The sequence below is a fragment of the Vulpes lagopus genome, chromosome 12 (assembly GCF_018345385.1).
Source record: "Vulpes lagopus strain Blue_001 chromosome 12, ASM1834538v1, whole genome shotgun sequence".
In the NCBI taxonomy this organism is placed as follows: Eukaryota; Metazoa; Chordata; class Mammalia; order Carnivora; family Canidae; genus Vulpes; species Vulpes lagopus.
This window is the reverse complement of record NC_054835.1, coordinates 61629030-61646408: the sequence shown is the minus strand read 5'-3', so window position 1 is coordinate 61646408 and position 17379 is coordinate 61629030. Positions and strand designations below refer to the sequence as shown.

Genomic DNA, 17379 nt, shown 5'->3' with positions numbered 1-17379 from the left:
TCTGTCTTTCAGGTTATGAGAAGACCGATGATGTCTCTGAGAAGACCTCGCTGGCCGACCAGGAGGAAGTACGGACGATACTCATCAACCAGCCCCAGCTGACAAAATTCTGCAATAATCACGTCAGGTAGGTGTTTCATTGCATCTGTATCTTTGGGGTAAATGCAACGAAATGCCGGGATACCTGCACCCGATGTTTCTAGCAGCAATGTCCACAAGAGCCAAACTGTGGAAGGAGCCTCGGTGTCCATCAAAAGATGATGGATAAAGAAGATGTGGTCTATGTGTACAATGGAATATTCCTCAGCCATTAGAAATGACAAATACCCACCATTTGCTTCGACGTGGATGGACCTGGAGGGTATTATGCTGAGTGAAGTAAGTCAATCGGAGAAGGACAAACAGGGTATGTTCTCATTCATTTGGGGAATATAAATAATAGTGAAAGGGAAGAGAAGGGAAGGGAAAAGAAAGGGGTAGGAGATATCAGAAAGGGAGACAGAACATGAGAGACTCCTAACTCTGGGAAATGAACTAGGGGTGGTGGAAGGGGAGGAGGGCGGGGGGTGGGGGTGAATGGGTGATGGGCACTGAGGGGGGCACTTGACAGGAAGAGCACTGGGTGTTATTCTGTATGTTGGCAAATTGAACACCAATAAAAAATAAATTTATTATTTAAAAAAATCACATCAGGTAGGGACTGGGGGAGACCCCGCAGGAGCAGCATCACAGCAGCACCCCATGGCCCATCTCACCTCTCCGGCCAGGACAAAAATGATTACGGAGAGCTTTCAGTGAAGTCCATTAACATTGGAGAGCTTCCTGGGGGCAATTTGAATCTGCTGTTTTCTCCATTTTCTATCTAATGACGAAATGTTAGTAAGGATCTGGAAGCTGGGAGGAGCAGAAAGGATACTACTCTCCCAACTCTCTCTCTCTCCCTCTCCATCTATAGTGTCTGAATAGTGAAAGCTGCTCATGGATAAATGCCTTTGTCTTACACCTGTTAACAGAGTGATGAATTAGTGGTTTTGGCCAACAAGGTTTGACATTTTAAAAGAGGTCTTTGCAGTTCTTCACCAAGAACTCCTCTTTTTGTTAAATAGTCTTTAAATATTGGCTTTTGAAAGTCGTAAGATCGAGTATGGTGTCGAGGGATGGAGGGCTGTGAGAATTACTCCACTGTTTCCACGAGCCTCCCTGCCATAAGCCCTGTTGGCGAAGTGGCCCCTGGACTGGAGCTAGCGTGAACGCCCTGTCCCCCCTGACGCTAGCCCAGGGTTCCTCCTGAGGGGGAGTTCCTGGATTTGAGATGTGCCTGTTTAAAATTAATATTTGCAGTTTCAAATTCTAGAGTAGCTTTCTCAGTTTTGGGGATTGTGGTATGTGATCCTGTAAACTCCTATTTTTAAAATTTTTTGAAGCTTTTTATTGTGGAAAATACTAAAAGTAAAAGTAAATGGCACAACGACCCGCCTTCTACCCATCATCCAGCATCACATCAACTCATATAATCTCCTTTCTATTTAAATAACAAGAGGAAGGTTGGATGGTTTAGAGGCCTAAGTGTTGATTTCTGACTGATTGTGGGTATTGCGGGTGTGTCCAGTGTGGAGTTCCTAGAGGGACCATGAAGAAAATTTTAACAGAACCCTAGAACACTTCCCATTTTTCTGAAATTATCCAGTGAAGAAGTCTCTATTGAAAGTTACTGGTCTTACTCAAATTTGATTCTTTTGTAAGATTTTTTTTTTTTTTTTTTTACTAATGTATTATACACTCTCCTAATTTAAGTTGCTTCTTTGTAGGCTACTCTTAGTATGTTAAAAAAAAAAAAAAAAAAAAAAAAGATGATTGGCCAAAGAGAACAAAAGATATTGTGCAGAAAATTGAACTCTTAGGATTTGACATTTCCTTTTACTCGTTTTCATGTAGGTTAATGACCATTTGTAATATTTTCCTGGTTTGAAACAGAGGGCAAGTGTCTATCTGATTTTTAATATGATGATAATACAATTTTGTAAATGTGGGTGCTAATTATGGAGTAATTAAGTTTTATGCTACTTTTCGTTTTGTTTTCTAGCACTGCAAAATACAACATAATCACATTCCTTCCAAGATTTCTCTACTCTCAGTTCAGAAGAGCTGCTAACTCATTTTTTCTCTTTATTGCACTGCTTCAGGTAAAGTCAAATGTTTGGATGTTAATAAATGTTTTTGTTAAGCCCATGACCAATCTTCTGAAGCTTATCTAAACATAGAGAGACAAGCTGGTTTGGGTGGACATTTCCAGCTCCTGCTGCAAGCAATGTCAGAATTTCACTGACATTTGATTCATTTTTATCAGCCTATTTTAAACATTCTGTAAATTTGATATGGCAGGGATGAAATTTGATGATAAAGGGAGATGGAACTTTTCCTTCAAATATTAATTAAATATTAATTTATTTTGGTAACAGTAACTGTCAGTTCTGAACCTTAGAATATAAGGATTTCCATTTTAAAGCTTGTATTTGAGTTAATCAGGGGAAAATTTTTCATTTTATTAAAAAACCATACATTCAAAAAAAAACAAAAAATCATACGTTCATTGTAAAAATAATTAGAAAACACAACAAAGCCTAAAGAAAAAAAAATTAAAACTATTATTTTTCCTCAGAAGCAACTACTCGTAAAATCAGGCTGTGTATCCTTCTGGTCTTCCATCGCCCCCACTCCAAGTATTGTTTATTGATTTAGTGTACAAGAAGACGATCACGGAATGCAAATGTTTTATATTCCGCTTTAACCATGTAATGCTATGTGGATGTTTTCCCATGTGATTTGGTGTGTTTTTAGAATATCGTGTTTAATGGTTTATATGGTATTGAACTGAGTCCCCTTTCTCTAGGTGTCAGGAAGCTGGCAACACTGTCTGCCAGCCATTTACTAGATCAGAGCAAATGCCTCACTCACTGTTAGCTTGCCTCAGTGGTAAGATCACGGAGGCGTATCTTAAGAGGCACTAAGACTTGGTTGTTTTTAAACGTGTTATAAACTTGCAAAGTTCTCACTGGATTTCTTTTTTTTTTCCCCCTCAAATAGCAAATACCTGATGTATCACCAACAGGTCGCTACACAACACTGGTTCCTCTCTTATTTATTTTAGCTGTGGCAGCTATCAAAGAGATAATAGAAGATATTGTAAGTATTTAATTTTTTCATAAATAAATGTGGCTTGTTACCAGATATACGTATTTTTGAAATATTAGTTTCTCTTTCATTCTTGACACGGGCTGGTTAAAATGCCCATCCAAAAAAAAAAAAATGCCCATCCAACTTAAAAATATATAAAATGTGCTCTCGAGTTCATTCCTCTTAGTTTCTACAGGTTTGCTGTTACAGAATGCTTGTGAGAGTGTTCTCTGTGTTTATAGTTGAGGAATGAAAGACGTTAACTTAAATGTAATAATTGGCTTGGAGAGAAAACTATATTTCAACATTATTTTTAGTTGTGCCCAATTTTCAATTTGAACATTATTTCAAGTTAAACACAATAACCTCCAAATTATCTAAATGTAAAGGGTCTCTTAATATATTTTTTAATTGGTATGCACCATTTTCATTTTACTAAATGCCTTTGATTTCTCTTCATCTTTAGTAGTTCTAAGCTTCCCTTTATTTTATTGAAAGTAAGGACACTCACTACTTTTATTATTCTGTACTAGCTAAGAAAAGGGGAGGTCAGTTTACAGTTTATAAAAATAAGTTCCCCAAAATAAATTCAGATGTTTCTTTTCCTCTATTTTACTGCTATTTTAGCTACCTTAGTTGAGGAAGGCTATTTTTTTTCCTGTGCTCTTTAGATACTTGGCCTATCTGAAATGACCTTCTGTTGAACCTGAGGCAAGTCAGATGGTAAGGTGAGGAAAGCCTGAGACATTCTTTAGGAAGCTCCAAATTAAAGTTGCACAACCATTTATATTATTTCTGGAGAGAATCAAACTGAAATGGGTCAAGTGGCCATTTAGATCATCCAGTCTCAGAAACATCCAAGTATCTAAGAGTACAGACAGAGGTCGTATGGCTGCGTGTGTGAAACATCACAGTCCTCTGGATAGGAAATGACCTGCTTGCTGGGGACCACACGCTGGAAATTGAGGAGACCCTCTCTTCACCTAGACTGTTCCACACAGACTTACCATCCTTTCGATTGTACTTGCATCTAGTAATCCATAAGGATTGATCTTTAATTTGTCTCTTTCTTTGCCTTCTATGCTCCCTTTTCTTTCTTTGACATAATTTCGATTGAGCATATGCTGTTTATTAGACGTCGTGCTGTTACTTTTGCAAATGTTTTTCCCATTTGATTTCTTCCCTACTTTACAAGTTGGACATTAATCTCATTTTAAAGGTAAGGAAGCTGGGGCTCATAGAGATCCTGTGACCTGTCCAAGACACCAGAATCTATCTCATCCAGTGCTCTTTTTCTGTATCGTGACAAGTCACTTAACAATAGTGTTAATCACATCTATTGAGCTTCTGGGATCCATGTACTTGTTTTATGTCCTTTACATTTATTAAGTCTTATAAACACTCCTTAAAGGGTTACTGGAATTATCCTCATTTGACAGATAAGGGGGTGATGGCACAGAGGAGCAAGGTAACTTGCCCAGGGTCACACAGTTAATAACTGGGGCTGTCAGAATTCAAAATTAGGCAATTTGGTTCCAGAGCTCTGTGTTACTATCACTGCTCTAAGCTGCCTGTCCTGTCTTTTTTTCTTTTTCCCTAACAAAACTATAAGTTCTCTAGCTATGGTTTTTAGTACCCTTCTCTATGAAAATAAATGGTAAATAAAATTATATCTAAGAGGTTTTTGTTTGGTTTTGTTTTCAAAAAAGAACTCTTAACGTCACAAGGCAATAATTGGGTACTTTCAGAAAGCAGCTTATCAAGCAATTCCTGGAAGATGTAATAATAGCTGTGTGGGGTACTTTTCCAATAAAATCATTATCAAGAAATTGACAAAATAGCTACTTAAGAGAGGTTTAACAAGACGTTTGTATCAACCTATAGGTGTTAGAAATTTTTAAAAAGTTACTCCCTAGAAAAGGAAAAATATCAAGTAGTTTAGATGATTGCTCAAAGAATATCTTTATCAGCAATTATAAGGACTGCATATATTTGTCCATTCATTCAACATAATCTATGAAGCAGTGCTTAGGTGCCAAGAATTCACTAAGATACGTATTAGGATGTGTTCATCTTTTGCCACAGTATTATTATCATATCCCAAATGTCAGTGGCTTAAACCTAAGTTTGTTTTTCATGTACTCAAAGACACGGCAGGTTTTTGTCTGGGAGGAAGCCAGAGCAGCAGGCACCATTACTCATGCAGTCGCTCAGGGATGCAGCTGAAAGAAGGGTCCATTGGGTGGGATATTGGTGGTCACCAGAGCAGAGGAGGAGAGAATGGAGGTCCAGAAATTTGTGGCCCAGAAATGGCGCACATCACCTCTGCTGACAGGTTAATATTAGAACTAGTGACAAGACAAAAAGGAAGTTCATCTCGGTGTCTACAGAAATAGAAGAAAGTTAGATGTTGGTGAAAACTGGTAATGTCTACCACTCCAAGGCCAGTGAATAAAACACAGTTGACGTTACAGTCAGTCGTCTTTTTTATTATACTGACCATGTACAATAAAAGAGTAAGAATTCCCTCTGGGTAAGACACCTAAGACTTACCCCCACCCAGTGCATTTTAACTCTTGATGCTTTGCATAGCTGAACATAATATGATTTCCTGTTTTTAATGTGCAAGTAGCAACTGACAAATACTTACTTGAAAATACTCTAAAATTGGTGGAGAGCTTTGAATTAAAAAAAAAAAAAACTTTGCCTCTTGTCACATGCCAACTCTTATAGTAAGGATCAAGGTTGGTTGTTAAATTGATAATATTCACCATAAGAAACATGCCTTCTTTGCCATCCACTTGTTAACTGAAACTCTGATAAACGTTACTCATTATAAAACAGATAGTTTTTCAAAGTCTACAGTGTTTAGAGACCAGATGCTAAGAAGAGGTTAGTGAGTAAAAGTAGCCACGAGGGAGTGGCAGTCCAGTAGAGGAGATGGACGTTAATCAAGTAACCATGACGACTTTTATAAGAATTAAGTGATGCACTGAAGTCCTTAGAACAGTACCTCGTAATAGTAAGTGATGGATAAACGTTGACTGTATTATCATGATCCAACTATCCTTTTGACTAAAACTTAGAAAATGGGATTGGGAGGACACAGGAATTGGGTACACTAGTAAGAAGTATAGTCTAGTAGCTGGTATAAAAAAATGAAGAGATCTTAGACCAGGTGGCATTGTAGATAAAGTAATATAGAAAAATGAATTCAGTATCTGTTTAGGAGTAGAATTGACAAGACTTTTCACCATCCAACATGCTACATACCATATTTTGTTCACATTCTCTCTCCAACCACTAGGATGTAAGTTCCACGGAGAGTAAAGGTTTTGTCTCTTATTCATTGCTGTATCCTCACCAGCAGTAACAGGGCCTGGCTCAGGGTGTTTTGAAAACATTATTGCATAAAGAAGGATTGGATGGGAGTACGAGGGAGAAGAAGATGCTAAGGATGACTCTCAAGCTCCTGGTTTGTGCAAGTGGATGGTATATGGTTCCATGTCTGAGAACAAGGATCAAGTCTTGGGGGTTAAAAGTCCTAGTTTGCCTTTTGGACACAACTTGAGGTGGCTTTGAGACTGCCAGAGGCGGATATAAAGGGGGCCACTGGGTATAACTGTCTGGAGCTCAGACGAGAGTCTTGGCTGGTATATGTTTATGTATCAGCTATAATTGAAACTGCAGGTATGGGTGAGCTGAGCTGGGGAGAGAGTATAGAGTGAGAAGCAAAGAGGGCCAGGGAGTAAGCCCGGAGGAATTCCATCGCTCTGTAACAAGACCAGAGACCAAGAAGGGACCAAGGTACAGGTGGAACCACCTGGGCAAAGATGTGATAAGAAATGCTCAGGAAGCGGGGGGGGAGGGTTCCCAGGAGGCAGTGGTCAGCATTACATACTTAAGTACCCTAAAGTTCATGGCGCCATTTGTACAGTACAGTTCATTGGTGCACTGTCAATTAAATATTGATAATATTCAGTAGTTTACCAGCCCTCAGTGAAATGAAATGAATTCTCATTCCAGGACAGTGGAGGCATTTCAACTCCTAGAATAACTGTATTAATGTTTTCTGAACTATTCATTTTAGAAGGAATAATAATGTGCTTGGGATCCAGAGATGCTTTCTTTTCATAGTCATAAGATTAGGATCTGCCTAGCTGGGTGGATCCCTATGTATACTCAACACAATTATTTCTTGACAAGCAACCTAATTCATTCTATGGCGGGAAGGCCAAGGAAAGAGATGCTCCTGCACAAGAATTCTCTGTAGATGGAAAGTAATGTTCAGGATCTCCTTAGGTTTCACTAAGATTAAATTTCCTGTTTAAGTGGAATGTTTCATTAATTAGCTTTTATTTGTCTCCTTCAGTTGGAAGTCTAACTGTTGCCTATCATAGATGTGCGTTGTTTTGGAAATATTTGCACCTCCTTCAAATATCTAAATTTGCCTTGGACCATTATTTTGGACCAAAATTTATTTGGGGTTATTTCTAATCTTCTTAAGATCTTTATTAACAATAAAAAAGAGGAAGTATTTTTGAGTCTCATCAATTTTAAAATACTCTCTACTTGCTGCTCCGAATTCAAACCTAAAAAATTCATTTAAGAGCATTTGCTGGCAAATCGTAAGCTTACTTTTGGAAGCAGTAATTTGCCTGATGAAAGTCTACATTTTTACAGTTTTATTAATGAGTGTTTTGTTCTGAGAAAGAATTGTAGCGTGTTCTTGCATATGGATGTGGCAAGAATTATTTTCTACAAGCCTTCCACAGAGGCATTCTGAATGCTCTATTTGCATTTTGTACAGTTCAGTGGCTCATTGTTTGTATGAACTGAGTTCACGCTGCCAGCCACTATGCCACTCCTCCTGAGTGTCGCTGTGTTTTGGAGGAGTGCTAATCCACAACTCTGGCCTCTTCTCTTGGAGGCTATTATCATATGTGCACTATAATGCTAAAAACCATATTTTTTCTCAAATGGAAAAATTAGGAACTCTTTTTTTTTCTATTCATTCCAATCCACCTTATAGTCAGGTATATGCAGCTAAATCTGATCTTGAGCTCTAATGATAGGATTTTTGAACACAGTCAATACTTTTTTGTAACATCAACAGAGGCTGATGTGCTACACTTGATGCTGTAAGTTTAGACAGAAGCCAAGGAAAACCTGTAGTTGAACTGTAGACAGGATAGCTTCTCCTGGCCGCTCAAATTCTCACCTTTCCTCCGACCTATCGTTTCATTTACTCTGTCCAAAACCTTGGCTTATGTGACTTCTTCAAACTCACCCACCCAGACTTAGGCTAACTCATCTATTTAGTATGTAATTTTTTTCGTGTTTTTGGGAGGAAGGAGAATAGGTTTGTGTGATTTAGTGTCTTCGGACGGGGAGAAGGGACCATTGAGAAGCAGTGGATGGAAGAGGCTTTATGCAAATGGTATATGTGTTTGGTTCTACTCATTGACAGACATCAGCATGTCATTAAATTATGGAAGATGTACTCAGCCTAATTAGATAATGAATTTTACAAGAAGCTGAAAATATCTCAGTACCACTATTAAATGGTAGTTATTATAGATAATTCTCTTGGGCAATCTTCTTTTTTAAGTGAATTATTTAAGCAAAAAGCTAAATGAGCCTTTTCTATTACATTAAAATTTTAATCTTACCTGTATAATAATGTACAATCCTTCTGAGGACCACACAGCTGTGCTCCCACAAGAGGGGTACTGTAGGAAGATGCTATAGATTGTGTTTTCAATTTTAAAATTCCCACAGACCCTCTGATTTTTCTTATCACCACACCCCAGCATGCCTATAAAATTGACATGGGTATAAAAGGATAAAAGCCTTGAGAAACATAAGTTGAAAGAAGTCTTTTTTGTTGTAGGTGCTACTTTGTTTTATTAGTCTCATCCACTTTTTCACAGTTTTTGTTTCTGCTTTTAAACTTTAGAAACGACATAAAGCTGATAATGCAGTGAACAAGAAACAGACACAAGGTAGGAATTTTACATTTTATTTCTCATATCTGTCAAATATGTTCATAGTAATATATACAAATCACTTCAATTAAATGTAATTCAATTGAACATACTGTCTGCATCTTAAGTTTTTGTTCCAGCATAGAGCTTCTCGTAACATTTATTAGCATGACACTTAAATTCACATTAGATTGATTTACAGTGGTAATACTTTTGAAAGGTAACATTTTTAATACATTTAGATGCCTCGTAACAATGTATTCCAAAATACTGTCCATGAAATCAGCAGTTGTTTTGACATGTTCATGCTGCAAGGGGTCTATATTTTGTTGTTGATCAATAGATGTTACTTTAGGTAAGACTTAGAGAAAATAATCAGATGTGATGTTACTTGTTAAAAGGCGTGTTGGAAGCACTTTGTGTTATACTGTACACACCAATGATCTATGTCCAGAAATAAATAAAACAGAAACCAGGCCAACTTCTGGAAAGCACATGGCACTTTAAAACATGGTTCTTTTGTTGTGGGTCTGTCTCATTTTGCTAGAGCAAAACCCAAAATGACCTTTAGCATAAGACCATAAATAGACCATAATGCTCTTAGATTTTTGAAAAAAAAAATACCCAGGAACATGTAAAACAGACATCTTATCCCACCCCTGAGTTTGCCCAGTTAGTTAAAAACAGTATTTTTATACTGCTGTGATTTTTATGGGACCCTGTCAAATACGCTACTTGTCTTCCAAAGGGATCATCTGCTTATAGCTTCCACTAGAAGGATTATCTGCTGGTTTTTGATACATTTGAGGAAGGTACATTTATTAAAGTATCACTGAATAAATTAACAAAATATTTACTGAGATTATATTATTTATTACGGGGCATGTGAGAAAACATGAGATGGGAACTATATAAAAGCACAAGATATGATCTTGTATGGATCAAAATGAATTGGATTACATGATTTCAATGTCTCTCTAGATTTTTGTGGCAAATAATGGTCCCTATGTCAAATCCTATATGGATCTAAGAGAAGGAGAGAAAATTGTGGGGTAATTGGAGGTAGATCTTGAATCTTGGGGAACACTTTGAGCAGAGGCATTTAAGTGGGAATACATTACGCGTGTGTTTCATAGAAAGAGGGAAGAAGAGAAGTCATCCTGAACAGGGATGAAGAAGGCTGCTGCATTGCTTTGTTGAAAGGAGATTCATGTCAAAGGGAAGCAGACACACAATTAAAAAGGAAGGCCAAGGTCAAAGTTTCCAGGCCCTGAATGCCAAGCCAAGGAGATTCCAATTTTTCTTGACTACACTGAGTAGCTGTTGAAGATTTACAAGCCAAAAAGAGGATGACCATCCAGATTAAAGTTGGAGAAAGAGTGGAATGGAATAGGAGACTATAGAAGCCAGGAGACAGAGGACATCTAAGAATTGGATGGAAAGAGACAGCCATAGGAATTGAAAGGGGAAAAAATCCAAATGCTATCGATACTGGTATTTTGGACAATATGCAAAAATACATTTGCGTTTGTTGCCGTGTTGCTTAGAATACTCAATAACCACTTTTAAACCAAAAGTATGTTTTTCCAATACATAATGTGTCTCATAGCTATCTACAACTGCTATCTTCAGGGACTAGCAGTCATTTATCTTCAAGCCTTGGCCCAAGAAATCAATATTGTATGACTAAAGAGCAACCACCATCACTATGATGATTTTAGGCTGCTCTACCTTGTACTGATGGGTTCTCCCATTTTCCAGGTGCTTACCTACTTCAAAAAATACTCACTTTTGTCTCCTATTTAGAGAAAACGTTCTTTCTTGGTTCATCAGTTTATCCAGGATTTAACAAGATTAACTCTATGACTAAAAATGAAGAACAGGCAAGAGAGAGGGAAAGCTTCAATAGTATATAAAACTCATGTCAAAAATAAAATACTGGAGCTTAATAGCTATCAAAACTATTTTAAATCAGCACAGAACTTGAGAATTCTATATCCAAGAAATTCTTTTAGTTTGATAATTAACATTTATTTTCTGAGGGAATAGTATTTTTTTTTTTTTTGCCTCACTGAATGTTGGTTGTCTTTTGTTTTGCAGTTAATAGGAGATAACAGAAATGTTTGAGTAGGATACTGTTTGCTGTCAGATAACTCGAATTGCTTAATATGAAAGCCATCTGTTGTCATTAGACCAGAATGAAATTGAATTTGCTTCCCTGAATTGAGGAAAGAATGGGTGTAGGAGTGGAAAGGGGGGTATTTTTGACAGATAATTAATTTTTGACAGACCTTTGAAATATTTGACATAAATTTTCATTTTATAAATGTTTACCAAGACCATGTAATATGTAAGAGGACACCTTTCTGTCAGATTCAAATATTAATCCTCTTTTCTTACAGAAATGAGTATTTTGTGTCTCCTTCTTTTTCATTGAAGCACCGGAGTGACTTTTTTCTGTCATTCCCTAATGACTTCAAAAATATAAATTCAGGGCAGCCTGGGTGGCTCAGCAGTTTAGCGCCGCCTTCAGTCCAGGGCCTGATCCTGGAGTCCCGGGATCGAGTCCCACGTCGGGCTCCCTGCATGGAGCCTGCTTCTCCCTCTGCCTGTGTCTCTGCCCATCTCTCTCTCTTTCTCATGAATAAATAAAATCTTTAATATATATATATATATATATATATGTAAATTCATAATTTCATTTACAAAACTGTTTTCAGCCATTGGACAATAGACTGACTATCCAATGCCTCATTTTCATGAACTAATGAATCCAATCAGGATTAAATCATGGATTTGGGCCCTAACTCCCAATTTCATAAACTTTACATCTTGAGCCTATCTATCATCGATACTTACGGCAACAAGCCGTCTCGTCCTGCGGATATAGGAGGTGCTTAGGTAGATGGTACAGTGGGCTGGCAAATGCAGAATTGTATATTGCTGTCTAAAGACCTAGTTGCTGAGGGAGAGCAGAGTAAACTGATGGTCAGCAGTCCAGAGAGTATGAGTTTTCTAGTATTGTGGTTCACTCCTCCCCATAAATTGGAATTCCTTCTCTTGGCTCCCATGTTTTTCTTGTATGATGGTTTGTGTGGACTTGGTAGGTGTGCCCTCTTACTCATCTTTGTGTTCCCCATTCCTCTTCGCCCAGGGGGTGGAATGGGTGAATGCACCACTCTCCATAGAGATCCTTGAGTACAGACAAAAGAACAAGAAAAAACCAGAAATGAAAGGAGACTTCTTGAAAATTCATTATCTAGGGTATGAGCAAGAAAGGCAGTGTTTCCAAAACACTGTGTCCCGGACAATTGCTGATAAAATACTGATATGATGGAAGCTCTTCTGTCTCTTTACCTTCCCTGTGAGGTCATCATATCATCCTTTGGCCTGCTGTGGCCACGGTACTGTGTCCACCTATCACTTGCCTTCCCCAAAGCACCAGAACACACCAGAATCCAAATTCAGGATGCCCTGATTCTCTTTGCGTCTGAACTTACCTTCATTTTCTCTGGTTTCTTCCTCAAGATTTGAACTCGGGGTCTTTGATACACCTCTCTCCATGTGTCTGCACACACACTGGGGGCAGTCTCTCACTGCTTTCCCTCATTTGGGTGGTGTTGCGGGCATTCATAAATTGTAGCTTCATTATTATCATTATAATATGTAAATTGAAGGCAGTCTGTATGATTTTATTATAGTGGCTGAACTAGTTCTCTCTCTTTTTTTTTTAAGATTTATTTATTTATTTATTCATGATAGATGTAGAGAGAGAAAGGGAGAGGTAGAGACACAGGCAGAGGGAGAAGCAGGCTCCATGCCGGGGGCCCGATGTGGGACTCAATCCTGGGACTCCAGGATCGCGCCCTGGGCCAAAGGCAGGCGCCAAACAGCTGAGCCCCCAGGGATCCCCTAGTTCTCTTTTTAAATCGTAACATATATTTCTTTACATGAGTTTGCTATTTTGGCTCGCGTGCCAGTATTTCATGCAGAATGGTAGTTTTCCTTCAAATCACAATACGGAAGTCTGGGAAAAGATGGGGTTCACGTGAAGACTAAGAAAAATATTTAAGATCTTAAAAATTAAAATTGAAATTAATCTAAAATTAAAATCTAAATTAAAATTAAAATTAAATCTAAATTAAAATTTAGATTTAAAATTAATCTAAATTAAAATTAATCTAATGGAATAGATTAAAAAAAAATCCCAGGTTTGAATCTATTCCCTGAAGGATGGTGTGTATACATTCCACCAGTGAAAATAGATGGGGGTTACCTGTGACATGGAAGCCCATCGTCACCTGATTTGATGCCGTGGTTGAACAAGGGTCACCATCAATCACTAGATTGTTTCACACCTTGCTTTACTGTGTAGCAAACAAAAGATAGAGCTTTTAATCCAGCTGGTTTTCTCTGTTTTAATCTAGAAAAGGACAACAGCAACTAGGTATGTGGCTAAAAATACCAGATCTCATCTTTAGCTGTATCTCCCTTCCCGGGAGCGACATCAGCCTTTTCGGGAATGGAGTTGAGTTGGTGGTAACCCGTAGTCACTAAGGAGGCTGCGTCCCTGCAGGGCAGTGACCTCTCTCCCACTGGAAACCATTTCACCTCTAAAACCCTTCATGAGAAAGGGGTAGAGTCGCCCGGGTGGAATATGTTTTCGAGATTTTAAGCCTGAAATGGCCTACTAACAGGCTGAGCCCATCTGGATGTGTTAATGCCCCGCGAAGGGACGTAGGACAGCGCCAGTTTCCTGCTTATTGAAAAAGCCAGTACGCCGACTGCCTTCTTGTCTCCCTGGAGGTGTCTGCGCGTCAGACCCACCCAGTAGGCCTGAACATATGCTCCGCCACATGTGCATCGTCTTACCAAAGATAGTTCTTGGGAAGCATCGTTTCTGTGATCTCCAACGTCGGGCTTGGAAACTGAGCACACGAATGGCCTAGATAATGTTTTCAGACCCATGTTAAGATTGTTCATATTTTCAAATCATTGCCAAGATCTTAGGGTCATGTGAATCGAACTGGCCAGGTATTTTCACCCGTAGCTCCAGGTGGAGAGCAGGTGTCTATTTGAGGGGAAATACAACCCCAGGTTATCTTTCGTTTGTCCCATGTATAAAAGCGGAAACCCTCTAAGGATACTTGGGGCCACGGTTACGTCAGAGAGGGAAAACCAGCGAGTCAGAGTTGGAGCATCACCTGTCCCACGCTCGCAGCCAAGAACTGAGCATCTCCCTTGCGCAGGACCCGGTGCAGAAAACGCAGAAAGAAACTTCCCCCAGGAAGTGGTGGTGGTGTGGCCGAGAGATGGGATGCTCACCAGTGCCGTGCTGCAGGATGGAACCAGCGGGGGCCAAACGAGAGAGCTGACAATGCCGAAAACCGTTTCCAGGCCTCGTAGAGGACGAGGGCCTCAGGGACGGCGGCAGCCGGTGGTCCAGGAGGAGGTGGGAAGGTGTCAGCTGTGTCCTGGGAAGAGCAGATAGTCCGCTCTGGCCGGACCAGAGAATACCCATCAGGGACACTGCAGGCAGGCCTAGCAAGGCGGGAGGGGGGGCTTTTTGGAGGTTTTGGAAACCAGGGTGGGGAAGTTGGAAAGAATCAGCGAAGAGTGTGGCTGGGTTCCCAGTTTGTGCTTTTGATTTTTTTTTTTTAATTTTTATTTATTTATGATAGTCACACAGAGAGAGAGAGAGAGAGGCAGAGACACAGGCAGAGGGAGAAGCAGGCTCCATGCACCGGGAGCCCAATGTGGGATTTGATCCCGGGTCTCCAGGATCGCGGCCTGGGCCAAAGGCAGGCGCCAAACCGCTGCGCCACCCAGGGATCCCCAGTTTGTGCTTTTGAAAGAGGAATTTGACAGCTGTATGGAGACGGGGAAGTGGGAAGAGCAGAGAGATTGACTTTCTGTTTTGCTTTTGGGGGCTCGGGGGGGAGATTGACTTTTGATTAACTAGGGAGCTGGGCTAGGGTGGTGAGGATGGGAAGGCAACTTAAAATGCACGGCACGTAGACTCAGCTGGACGCGGCAAAGGATGGAGAAGCTTGTCAAGTGCCAAACGCTGCCCAGCTAGGCCGTGACACCCACCACGTCCAGCGTTGGAGGAGGCACCGTGCTTCAGGGCGCTCTGCTCCAAGCAGCAGAGCCGCAAGGCCAGGCCCGCTGCACGCCCGCCGGGACGGTCGGTGGCCGAGGCGGGGGAGGGAGACCTCTCTTTCAAGGAACTGTCTGATTAAAAGTGCAGGAAAGAGCGAAGGAGGCAGGACGGTGAGCAGGACTGAGGAGAACCAGGGGGAGGAAAGGGGATCGCTGACCCTTGTGCTCTGAGCTCGTCATCTCACCCGTGCTTTTGTTTTTATGAGTCGCCAGTTGGCACACAGCTTTCAGGACGTGCCCGTGGAGCTCCCGTAGGCCTCCCCAGCATTTCCTCCTTTCCCTGTTTCTTAAAGATTTTATGCATTTATTTGAGAGAGAGCAAGAGAGAGCAGTAGAAGGGCTGGAGGCGGAGGGGGAAGAGAGGCAGCTTGCCGCTGAGCAGGCGGCCCTTTGCAGGGCTCAGTCCCGAGGCCCTGGGGCTGGACCCCAGCGAAGGTAGACACCTATGGCCTGAGCCCGCCCAGCACCTCAGCTCTCCGTGAGGCTGACGCCCCCGGGGAGGCCGCTCCCCCTGCTTGTGTGCATTCTCTTTCTCTCTCTCTGTCAAATAAATAAATAAAATATTTAAAAAGAATGGGTCATCTCTACAACTTGTCCTGAAAGCATCTGTGATGTATTAAGTAGAATCCCAAGCGGCAGAGAACTGAATTTTCAGGGGAAAGAAAGCAAAAGTCCATATGTCCATGTTTGTCTAGAAAAAGGTTTGTGAGGATGCATCAGTGAGTATTCCTTATGTTGAGAACGTAGCATGAGGGGCGCCGGGGTGGCTCGGTCAGTTGAACATCTGACTTCGGCTCACGTCATGATCTCGGGGTCCTGGGATCGAGCCCCTCGTTGGGTTCTCCACTCAGCGGGGAGTCTGCTTCTCCCTTTCCCCTTGCTCATGCTCTCGCTGTCTTTCAAATAAATAAACAAAATCTTAAAAAAAAAAAAAAAAGTAGTATGAGATGAGAGCATGTCCATTTTCCTGTTATATAGCTCTGGTCGGCTGGTTCCAAACATGCATTGATGTTGTATTTGATTAAAAAAACAAAACAAAACAAAACAAAACAAAACATTGTTCACTGAATATGTATTTAGAGATTTCTTAGGGGTGTCTGAGTGGTTCAGTTAAGGGTCAGTGTCTTGATTTCAGCTCAGGTCAAGATCTCAGGGTCATGAGATTGAGCCCTGCTTCTGGCTCAGGGTTCATCGTGGAGTCAGCTTGAGCTTCTCTCTCTCTCCCTCTCCCCCTGCTCACACACGCATTCTCTAAATAAATGGTAAATAAATCTTTTTTTTTAAGATTTATTTATTTATTTGTTTGTTTGTTTGTTTATTTATTTATGATAGACAGAGGGGGGAGGTGGGCAGAGACACAGGAGGAGGGAGAAGCTCCATGCCAGGAGCCCGACGTGGGACTCGATCCCGGGACTCCAGGATCGCGCCCTGGGCCAAAGGCAGGCACCAAACTGCTGAGCTACCCACGGATCCCTGTAAATAAATCTTTTAAAAAAATAACAAAAAATAAATGTTTCTTTGACAAGTAGATTTCTGCAGGAAACCACATTTCCCGCATTCTCTTCAGTGATGAATTTTCAGGAAATGTGTGGGTGGGGACAGAGAGTCCCAGTAGTGGGAAGACAGGTGAATTGAGAGGCAAGTAAGTGCAGAAAGACCGGTTAGGGGAAGGAGGTCGATAGGTTTGAATGTGCAGAAAGAAGCGATGGGAGCAAGGTTGAGGGAAAATGGAGACAGGAAGCAGATTTGGAGGATTGTTTTCCATGGTTCTGGGAAAATGCCACAGGTCTCCACCCTCATTAGTGGAGCGAAGACTCCCTGGCGAGGTCTGCTGAGTTTAGGAGGCCTGTCATGACACATCATCCTCTACAGGGGACCCCGTGGCGTGGTTCAGGCTGTTTCTAGATGTAAACTAACAAACATTGGCCAAGTAGCAGCATCTCAAGGAGGGCTTGTTTCTTCTTTATTTTTTTTTAAGATTGATTTATTTTAGAGAGCCTAAGTGAAGGGGAGGGGCAGAGGGAGAGAGAGAATCCTCAGGCAGACGCCCCCGCTG

At 40.7% G+C, this 17379-nt stretch overlaps 1 protein-coding gene across 4 annotated transcripts in view; it reads left to right on the top strand.

The window, feature by feature from the left end:
- The window catches only part of ATP8A1 (ATPase phospholipid transporting 8A1), a 223414-nt gene that overhangs the window by 34340 nt on the left and 171695 nt on the right, over positions 1-17379 (top strand). For 3 of the 4 annotated variants that reach the window (XM_041727158.1, XM_041727160.1, XM_041727159.1), the window contains exons 2-5: positions 13-127; positions 2084-2183; positions 3085-3183; positions 9134-9179. In XM_041727158.1, coding sequence (XP_041583092.1) covers positions 13-127; positions 2084-2183; positions 3085-3183; positions 9134-9179 — 360 coding nt within the window. Of the gene's footprint in view, positions 1-12; positions 128-2083; positions 2184-3084; positions 3184-9133; positions 9180-17379 lie in introns of those variants that run through there. The other variant, XM_041727161.1, reaches the window with a different exon arrangement.